This window comes from Zophobas morio, unplaced genomic scaffold, assembly GCF_036711695.1.
Source record: "Zophobas morio isolate AGI-343-1 ecotype UQ-CSIRO unplaced genomic scaffold, CSIRO_AGI_Zmor_V1 ptg000026l, whole genome shotgun sequence".
In the NCBI taxonomy this organism is placed as follows: Eukaryota; Metazoa; Arthropoda; class Insecta; order Coleoptera; family Tenebrionidae; genus Zophobas; species Zophobas morio.
In genome coordinates this window covers 3,954,487-3,965,852 of record NW_026972131.1, presented here as the reverse complement: position 1 = coordinate 3,965,852, position 11,366 = coordinate 3,954,487, and the positions used below count along the sequence as shown (strand labels likewise).

Genomic DNA, 11,366 nt, shown 5'->3' with positions numbered 1-11,366 from the left:
CATTTTAACGGTCACGTGAACGCTAGGGCCGCTCCGATTGGCCGTCCGCTCCGTGGTGTCGGAACGGTAGTGAATATGGCCGCCAGTGCGAGCTCCCGTGTCTCCTTTGTTTAGAGACTTGTTTGCTGTGGTGCTAGTGCTAGAAGATGCCGAGCGCCTCCTTCACGGCCTCCAGGTCGTACGTGCGGAGGTCCCGCAGGAAGGGCGCCAACAGGATCCCCACGCCCTCGAGGACCACGTCTGGTGAGTAGCCCGAAAGCTGCTCGACCCGAATCCGTCGCGAGCCCCACTGTTCTAGAACGCAAAAACTGCCCGAAAACGGTTATTTTTGCTAGACGGGGCCCAGCGATCGATCCGGGATTTTGGTTTTGTTGCACCAGGGACGGGCCTCGTTTTATTTGTCAAAACGGCCGCACAAATGTCAAACCCATCTGCATAAAAATAACAGGGCAGCCCACATAACAGATAAACATATACCGACACAGAGCAACCCAAATAAGTCGCCGGACACACATTTCCAGATAACGATTTTATCTTTCCGATTTGTAAACATCCGCGGGGGCATTCGATGCCGCCCCCCTGGAACACGCCTCGCGGCTTTGTTGCAGAAACTACCCTGGATATTGGCTGACAGATTGGAAAATTTCGCGATCATATCTGGGGCTCCTGCACCGTTAAACTTCATATTCACGGAGGCAACCCGTCGTTGGCCATTGCCACAAGAGATTAGATACATCAGGGTCAATGTCAATTAAAAATATTTACAAAAATACTAGCCCCCTTTTCAAAGGTGCTCATCATTTTCACGCACAACTTGACAAGCATATAATGTAAATTTCAGTTTAAAAACCAAGGACAAAAAATAACATTTACGTATTGAGAATAATCGCTTTCAAGTTTTTTTCTCATGTCCTGAAGATACTTTCAAAATTCATAGAGTGCCACAGTTTTAATTACCTAACCTATGTTATCAGTAAACCTAACCTAAAACTGTAACATTCTAGACTAGAATCACATCCAAAATCTTATCACTGCAACTTTAATTGGAAGGATTGGTGCCCAAAACCCGGGTTTCTTACTATTTTACGAAGCTGTAATCAGAAACTGGCCATGCCTACCGGGTTTCAGTGCCTTATCGATTTCTGTGAAGTTTAAAACCCCCAAATTGCTTTTTAATAATGTTATTGGAACGTTGATGAAAACAAGTTTTTTTAGCTTTATCAACAGGGCCTAAACCCGGCATGGAAACAACTGCGTTCAGTTGTGCTATATGTTACCATAAACTCTTGTTTTTCGTCATTGGAATAAAATGAGTTGTGGTGATGGGTACAAAAAACAAGACAGCTCGAAATATAAAAAGTTTGAGTATAGTTTCCCCAGTTCTAATTCGGTTTTATGATAGTACCCCATTGTGCAAAAGTCAACAACAGATTACTACTGCCGGTGATGGGACAGTCATAAATAAGGATTTAACCATACCGTTACCTTTGTACAGTATAATGGTTAAATCCTTATTTATGACAGTCCCATTACGGGCAGTAGTAATCTATTATTAAGTACGTCATAAAACCGAATTAGAACTGGAGAAATAATAATTATTGAATTTTGTCCGCCAAGAAGCTTAATTAATAATAATATTAATAGATTAACTATAAACATATGAGATATTAAACAACACGAAAATAGATGATGCACAAACAGTCATGTGTAAAACAACAAAAATATCACGTCAAAATTAAAAACAAACTAGTCCGACATTGTTCAGCAGATAGAGAACACAAACATTGGACTCTCGTTTTGTTGCCCCTCTTCGATTCAGAAAACTGGCAGCGGGAGTTCACAAATTTTAACTTGTGTGTATGCACGCACCACTATCAAAATAAGGTTCATTTCTGAATACATCGGATCCGTTCATCCAAATCGATTGCAGACATTATGCTAAGATGTTTAGTGTCCGTCTCCATGAATCACGTTTACCTGCACCACTGATCATTCCTAATAACAAAATGTAAATTCTTTGAACCAGCGTGATTTTTTTTGCAAACATTTCACTTGTTTGTGTGTTGGTACAAAATTTAGCTAGAGGTTGGTTCATGAATGAAACAAGTATTTTAACTTTACTGATAACATATAATTAACGTAATGTGCCATTTTTTAACCTAGTAAATAAATCATTATTTTTATAATCGATGGAAAGAGACAGCTTGCTTGTTTTCTAGGGATAAATAATTCAGGCAACGTCTAGTAAATAAAAAAAAAAAAATAATTGTCATACTAGATTTTTTTTTTTTTAAACTACAGCCTTCTGTTTGCTCCCACCATGACGTGAAAATTACTATTGTAAAGTGCTCTACGATTATAAATCGCTGTAACCGTCTTCCAAAAATATTTTGTGAGGTGTACGACATGATGTACCTGCCAAGTTCCAGGCAAGGCGCCTAGGTCAATCTGTAAAGATGTATCGGTGTTTTGTTGGGTTGGTTTAAAAAAATCACTTGATACATGAGTTTGGGTGATATCTAAAAATAAATGTAAGCAAGTACAGTATTCAAAACAAGTTATACATAGCTAAAGCTCTAATTTTCGCTTTTAAAAACATCCTTCCATAAATTCATTTTTTTCAAGGTTGTTCACATGTGATTATTGAATGTCAGCTGAAAAGTATTTTCGAAACTTGTGTATCTTTTAAACAGTAAATGATTAATTTATTTTTTGCAAATTGTATGAAACGTAGTTATGCGAAATAATTGATTAAAAAACCGTTTTGTCACATTTAAAAATAAAGATGTTTGATTTTAATTTTCATAAAATCGTCTGACGAGTTATACCAGGCAAATAATGTGGTGATATACAAAGTGATTCAGCTTCAGTGACGTACTTGTCCTATTCGTTCAGTTTTGTTTGTTAAATCGAGACTATGTGGCTAATCTACCATTTTTTATAAGACACTTTGTATGTTGAGTTGCCTATTAGATAGAGGCAAGTGGGTCATTTTAGTTGAATCAGCCTGTATAATAAAAAAAGTCTACAAACACAATGCAACTTATTAAAGTCACTGCACACTTGCTAATGTTAAAATTAAAAAAAAAATTAACTCGATATTTTTTCTATTCATTTATTGTGTTCAATTTTTTATTTCCTTACCATGGGCCAGGAAAATGTAATAGGGTCCATTTGACAAATAACCAATTTTATGTTTTCTCGAGGAATCATAACTCTAGAACAGGAAAAAATAGGTCTCTCGTTTCCGGTTGTCTGTCGTCTATTGACGATTGTATGAGACAGATATTCTCCGAAACTGCTGACTAAAATTTGTGTTTGTTGCCTCCAAAAACTTGATTAACTGTGTCATTGTAATGAATTTATTTTGATAAATAATGATAAAAAAATAAAATAAAATTTTCACAGTCACCTTTGTTTTATTTTCGTTACTTCAGACATTGCTTAACAGAGCCAGAAAGCTACTGGAATCAGTGTTAAAGAGCCACCGTGATAATATGATGGTGATAACTGTCAATATTTTTGTAATTGGTATGGTATTTTGTTAACGGTGGGAGTAATCAGACTTGGCATCATTTATTATACAATTACTAAAATTAATTTGTGATTATGAATATTTCTTTATTTTCGTTGCTTAGTTACAAAATGTGATGCCACTCAGCATTTACTAATGATAAAAAAAATCGCATAAAGTTACATATCCAGATCGAACCGAAAATAGATTTTTCTTTTGTTGGCCGTATTTTTAACGTTTTCAATTTATTTTTTTGGTATAACTTCGTTGACGGACACCACATAAACAAAACGTATGCCAAAAATTGACGTCCAACTTTATCATACATTCAAACAAAAATCTTGCGGTTGCTTTCCGAAATTAACTCAGCATTCTTAACTATTTTCGAATTTGTTGTTAATTACCTGTGACTGTTCGTTTGGCTTGATCTAATTTTGTAATTGTTTCGCAGCAGAGCCATGTGAACCTTCCTGTCCTGTACCTAACCAAAACATTCCAGCACCTACGGCAGCCGCTCCGGGCTCGGGGGGGCCTTCAGCACTGGCCCCTGGGAGCAGCGGCGGTGCCATTCCAGCCCATCACTCTCCCTACGACCTTCGACGTAAGTCTCCGTCCCATCACGACGGTCCAGGGCCCAGCACTAGCGCAGCAACCGCCGGATCGCCGACGTCGCCGGCAACCCCAACGGCACCCGCCCAAGGATACACTTCTGCCATGCTTCCGGCAAGGAAACGTCCTAGACGGACGTGCTCCGCTTCGTACGAAAGTGAGTGAGGCTTGTCTCGGTTAATGTGAGATTAGAAAGGAGAACTATGATTATGTTGTTAATTAGGTAAAGAGCAAATGAGCATTCCGATTTTTTTGTTTGGTTTTTCGTCAATTACAAGGTCGATTCTTTGAAGTTTGGATTATAGCATAGATGACACAATCCAATAAACGCGTTATTTCAGCTTTTTCTGAAGAAATAGTTGAGAATAATTATCCCAGCAGCGAGTTAGAATTAAATGAAATGAGAACAGTCATTGAGATGATCATTATTATTACACCATATACCTAAGGGCTCGCCGGATTTACAATATATGGTTAACGCTGCTGATTAAGGAACGTATGGTTAGCAACCTAATTCTCTTAGTTAAACAATCAAACATTTTTAAGTTTTGCTTGTCAATTGCGCATACGGAGGCCTGCAATGTATGTTATCATTTTTTATCTGATAACAGAAACCGTGTTTTCACAGAGACCACGAGACTGCAAGAGACTGGTAATGATTTTTAGGCGTAGGCAGAACACGTAGAGACGATGGTACATACCGATTTTTTATGTTTACGTTGTCAATCGATTTCAGGGTCTAGACGCAGCACCATCTAGACGACGCCACAAGAGTTAAAGTCTGTCACGGATAACGTTTGCTAGGTTTCGTCCAACTTCGTTCGTTGTCTTTCGACTTTACTTGAATGAAAAATTACGAATACAGTTGAAATTCAACGATCGGATATTGAACGACATATTCAATTTTCGGACAGTTTATTCGCTTCGACCTCGACGTGTTCACTAAATGTGAAGACTATCCCACGAGTAGTAATAATAGTTTGACGGTTGACATACTTAACTTCATAGATATCCGCTGATAGAAGGCCTATTCAGAAAAAAAGTTATTTTTTAACGTTTTGAGTAATTGACATCTAGTGCATTATCCATGATAAACTCAACTAGAGGGCGACACTTACCCAAACCATAGCCTACTTTACAGGTTTACGTACGTCTTTGGAAGTGGGATGGCCGTTTATTTGTTAATGTATAGGAATGAAATTAGCAGTTGATAGAAGTGATTCAGTCACTTTTCAATTACTTTTTGCAATCAATTTTAACCCAAATACTCAAAAATATTTTGTTTTTCTCTACGAATCGTTTACCTGAGCTGTTGGGATAATTATTATACCTGGTTCGTCCCCACAAAGAGAAGATTAACCCGGTAGGGAGTTAAAATCTAAAACGAGTTTAGCACAGAATTTGTTAAGAAACCAGGTAATCATAATATACATAACTCTTCATCATTTTAAGGGTGAGCTAAAGCATATTACATCATACATATAAATAAACTTCACACCGTTGAAATGGGCGTAAAAAACAATACCCACACTGCTTTTCCGTTTTTTTAAATTTTCTTGTCAAAAAAAACTACAACGCGTTAAAATTGTGAATATGAGATTATCTGGTTTTCGCTATTTATGGATCAATTTTAAATTTTCAAAAAGGTACAATATGTAGTAGAAATTGTATTAAAAAATCCATTGCGCTTTACAGAAATAAAATATCTTCATAAATAATTGAGTAAACAGGGACAAAATATTTAAAATTTGTGGTCAAACAAACTTTCTGGTACATTTAAATATATAACATGTAACCAATAGAGCCCGTTCTTTTACCCCCTCATAAGGCCCATTTTGGCAAATGACCTACTCTTCTAAGAAAAGGTACTAGCCCCGCCCACCCACCCTTTTTTTTTAGAAGAGTGGGTCATCTACCAGTATCAGTCTTATCTTAACAGGTACTAGCCCCGCCCACCCACCCTTGTTTTCTTAGAGGATATGTCATTTGCAAAAATCAGTCTCATACTTGCCAAGATAAGACTGATTTTGGCAGATGACCTGTTCTTTATTTTCTTAGAAGAGTAGGTCATTGGCCAAAATGAGTCTTATTTTGGCAAATACTAGCCCAGCCCACACGCCCTTTGTTTTCTTAGAGAGTTTATCATTTGCCAAAATCAGTCTTGTCATAGCGAGTACTACCAAATTTTTCAGTTTTTCGATTTTTTTATTTCTCGCTTTTTTTTTTGATCTGTCTTTCGATTTTTGATTTCTCTGGTCAACTGAAAAAACCTTCGATTTTTTAATTTTACAATTCTGGCAGTTTTCCGAGTTCTCAATTATTTGTTTTTTAAAAATATCGAGAAAATAGATGTTTATTTTTTTTTTATTTTCGATTTTTTAATTTTTTTTCACCGAGTTTTTGGAAGGGAGTAAAAACTAATTTTGATCAGCGATTGGCATGTTTACTGGAACTCTCAAACATCTGAAAATTTTGTTTCTAATTTTCGGTTTTTGGATTTTTCGATTTTCAAAATTTCGGTTCGAATATTTGTTCTTTTAGTTAAAAATCGAAAATGACAAATCGTGAAAAGGAAAAATTTTAACTTGAGAACTTGAAAAAATAAAAATCAAAAGATTGGAATAAAAAAACTACTAAATTGTCAAACAACTTATCAAATGAAATATTCAAAAGTTGAAAAATCTAAAAACTAAAAAAAAAATGAAAACTGGAATTTCGAATTCGATTTTGTAAGATTTGTTTTTTTTTTAATTTTTCGATATTTCAGTTTTTGATTTTCTGATTAAACAGTTGGACAATTAATTTTCCGATTTCTCGTTTATCCAATTTTTCAATTTGTAATTTTTTTGATTTTTAAGTTTGTTTTATTTTTAACAAGTACTAGCTCCACCCACCCAGCCTTTATTTTCTTAGAAGAATAAGTCGTCTGCCAAACTCAGTCTTATCTTGGCAAGTACTATCCCCCCGCCCACCCTCCCTTATTTTCTTAGAGGATGTCGTTTGCCTAAATCAGTCTCATCTCGACAAGTACTGGCCCCACCCACCCACCCTTTATTTTCTTGGAAGAGAGGGTCATCTGCCAAAATCAGTCTTATCTTGACAAGTACTAGCCCCGCCCGCCCACCCTTATTTTCTTAGGGGATATGTCATTTGCAAAAATCAGTCTCATACTTACCAAGATATGATTGATTTTGACAGATGACCTGTTCTTTATTTTCTTAGAAGACTAGGTCATTGGCCAAAATGAGTTAGAGGGTAGGTTATCTGGCAAGTGCTAGCTCCACCCACCCGCCCTTTGTTTTCTTAGAGAGCTTATCATGTGCCAAAATCAGTTTTATCGTAGGGAGTTCTACCAAATTTTTCAGTTTTTCGATTTTTCAATTTCTCGCTTTTTAATTTTTCAACTTTTTGATCTGTCTTTCGATTTTTGATTTCTCTGGTCAACTGAAAAAAACCTTCCATTTTTTAATTTTACAATTTTGGCACTTTTCCGATTTCTCAATTATTTGATTTTTAAAAAATATAAGAAAATAGATGTTTATTTTTTTTTAATTTTCGATTTTCGAATTTTTGTCACCGAGTTTTTGGAAGGAAGTAAAAAGCAATTTTGATCAACGATTGCCATGTTTATCAGAACTTTAAAACATTTGAAAATTTTGTTTCTAATTTTCAATTTTTGGATTTTTCGATTTTTCAAAATTCGGTTCTTTTAGTTCAAAAATCGAAAAATGACAAATCGTGAAAAGGAAAAATTTTAACTTGAGAACTTGAAAAATTAAAAATTTCAAAATTGTAAAGTTAAAACTTGAAAAATCAAAAGATTGGAATAAAAAACTGCTAAATTGTTAAACAACTTATCAAATGAAATATTCAAAAGTTGAAAAATCTAAAAATTAAAAAAAAAATTAAAACTGGAATTTCGAATTCATTTTTATAAGGTTTTTTTTTTTCAATTTTTCCATATTTCAATTTTTGATTTTCCGATTAAACGGTTGTACAATTTTCCAATTTCTCATTTATCCAATTCTTCAATTTGTCATATTTTGATTTTTAAGTTTTTTTTTTATTTTTAGCAAGTACTAGCCCCACCCACCCAGCCTTTATTTTTTTAGAAGAATAAGTCGTCTGCCAAACTCAGTCTTATCTTGGCAAGTACTATCTCCCCGCCCACCCTCCCTTATTTTCTTAGAGGATATGTGATTTGCCAAAATCAGTCTCATTTTGACAAGTACTGGCCCCGCCCGCCCACCCTTTATTTTCTTGGAAGAGAGGGTCATCTGCCAAAATCAGTCATACCTTATCAAGTACTAGCCCCGCCCGCCCACACTTATTTTCTTAGGGGATATGTCATTTGCAAAAATCAGTCGCAACTCTAATAGCTGCTAAGAGAAGACTGATTTTATCTAATGACGTATCCTCTGAGAAATTTGATTAAATTATTATAAGAAAAGACACTAGAGGCTCCAAAGAACTTTCGAATTCTTTCCAAGCAGGAATACCTAGACCTCAAGATTGTTTAAAATGATAATTTTTCTTTTTTTTTTTAATTAATTGGCCCAATTTTGATATTCTTTATCAATAATCTGTTTTTCTTCATTATTTCGAAAAATACATACATAAATAAATACAGATCTGTCATTTGGAAAAAAATTCTGTTAAAAATAAGTTTTTCAGACAAATTTGACAAATTAAAAAAAAAAGTGTAAATTGGGTTGGTAATTAATTTTGAAACCGTTTATTTCGTGAATTTGGAAAAAACTTTTTCGTGAAATAAATCAGTTCGGGAAAAAGACACGATTTTTTTCAAGATGTCCGAAGATCTTAATATAAATAAACCCACCACTAGAAATTTACAAAAATTTCAAATATTCCTGATATTCCCAAACTTTAGAAATTCTAGAGATTGTGATGATTCGAAATTTAAGATTATAAATGAAGATACTTTCTGAAATTTCTGGAGATTCACAGTATTTGGAAGATTGAAGATTCCAAAAAATTTGAAGACTAAAGATACAAATTATTCTAAAGTTTTATTTGTCTACTTCCAAATTTTTCTCGACCTTTCGTTTCTTCAATTTCTCGATTTGCAGTTTTTCAATTTTGGAATTCTTTTTTCGTTTCCTCGATTTTTCAGGTTTTTGATTTCCGATTTTTAAATTTTTCAAAGTGTTCATTTTATACTTTTTCGTTTTTTCATTTTTGATTTTTCAGATTTACAATTTTGCAATTTTTCGATAATATAATTTTTCATTTTTCGATTTTTCAGTTTATTTCAATTTTATCATTTTTCTTTCTTCGATTTTTCTTCAATTTTCAATATTTCGATTTTTCGATTTTGCACTTTTTCAATTTCTAAATTTCTCAATTTCGAAGCATTCAATTTTTCACTTCTTCAATTTTTCAAGCTCTTAATTTCCGATTTGTAGGTTTTGCGATTGCCATGTTTACCGAAACTTTAAAACATCTGAAAATTTTGTTTCTAATTTTCAATTTTTGGATTTTTCGATTTTTCAAAATTCCGTGCTTTTAGTTAAAAAATCGAAAAATGACAAATCGAGAAAAGGAAAAATTTTAACTTGAAAACTTGAAAAATTAAAAATCAAAAAATTTCAAAATTGTAAAGTTAAAACTTGAAAAATCAAAATATTGGAATAAAAAACTGCTAAATTGTCAAACTTATCAAATGAAACATTCAAAAGTTGAAAAATCTAAAAACTAAAAAAAAATGAAAACTGGAATTTCGATTTGTTTTTTTTTTTCAAATTTTCGATATTTCAGTTTTTGTTTTGATTTTCTGATTAAACAGTTGGATAATTAATTTTCCGATTTCTCATTTATCCAGTTTTTCAATTTGTTATTTTTTTGATTTTAAAGTTTTTTTATTTTTATCCAAGTACTAGCCCCACCCACCCAGCCTTTATTTTCTTAGAAGAATAAGTCGTCTGCCAAAATCAGTCTTATCTTGGAAAGTACTATCCCCCCGTCCACCCTCCCTTTTTTTCTTAGAGGATATGTTATTTGCCAAAATCAGTCTCATTTTGACAAGTACTGGCCCCGCCCACCCACCCTTTATCTTCTTGGGAGAGTGGATCATCTGCCAAAATCAGTCTTATCTTAACAAGTACTAGCCCCGCTCACCCACCCTTACTTTCTTAGAGGATATGTCATTTGCAAAAATCAGTCTCATACTTGCCAAGATAAGACTGATTTTGGTAGATGACCTGTTCTTTATTTTCTTAGAAGAGGAGGTCATTGGCCAAAATGAGTCTTATTTTGACAAATACTAGCCCCACCCACCCGCCCTTTGTTTTCTTAGAGAGCTTATCATTTGCCAAAATCAGTCTTACCAAATTTTTCAGTTTTTCGATTTTTCAATTTCTCGCTTTTTAATTTTTCAATTCAAGTTTTTGATCTGTCTTTGATTTTTTATTTCTCTGGTCAACTGAAAAAAACTTTCAATTTTTTAATTTTATAATTTTGGCAATTTTCCGATTTCTCAATTATTTGATTTTTAAAAATATCGAAAAAATATTTAAAAATTTTTTTTTATAGATGTTTATTTTTTTTAATTTTCGATTTTTTTATTTTTGTCACAAGAGTTTTTGGAAGGGAGTAAAAAGTAATTTTGATCAGCGGTTGCCATGTTTACTGGAACTTTAAAACGTCTGAAAATTTTGTTTCTAATTTTCAATTTTTGTATTTTTCGGTTTTTCAAAATTCGGTTCTTTTAGTTAAAAAATCGAAAAATGACAAATCCTGAAAAGGAAAAATTAAAAAGAAAAAAATTGCAAAATTTGTGAAGTTAAAACTTGAAAAATCAAAAGATTGGAATAAAAACTGCTAAACTTATCAAATGAAATATTCAAAAGTTGAAAAATCTAAAAACTAAAAAAAAAAAATGAGAACGGGAATTTCGAATTCGATTTTATATATATATTTTTTTTTTAATTTTTCGATATTTCAGTTTTTGATTTTCTGATTAAAGAGTTGGACAATTAATTTTCCGATTTCTCATTTATTCAATTTTTCAATTTATTTTTTTGATTTTTAAGTTTTTTTATGTTTAACAAGTACTAGCCCCACCCACCGAGCCTTTATTTTCTTAGAAGAATAAGTCGTCTGCCAAACTCAGTCTTATCTTGGCAAGTACTATTCCCCCGCCCACCCTCCCTTATTTTCTTAGAGGATATGTCATTTGCAAAAATCAGTTTCATACTTTGCCAAGATATGATTGATTTTGGCA

At 33.5% G+C, this 11,366-nt stretch overlaps 1 protein-coding gene across 2 annotated transcripts in view; it reads left to right on the top strand.

The window, feature by feature from the left end:
* Nucleotides 1-146: 146 nt before the first annotated feature.
* The window catches only part of LOC135136733 (F-box only protein 11), a 35,578-nt gene continuing 24,358 nt past the window's right edge, over nt 147-11,366 (top strand). The window contains exons 1-2 of one of the 2 annotated variants that reach the window (XM_064066180.1): nt 147-243; nt 4,014-4,280. In XM_064066180.1, coding sequence (XP_063922250.1) covers nt 147-243; nt 4,014-4,280 — 364 coding nt within the window. Of the gene's footprint in view, nt 244-3,965; nt 4,281-11,366 lie in introns of both variants that reach the window. The other variant, XM_064066179.1, reaches the window with a different exon arrangement.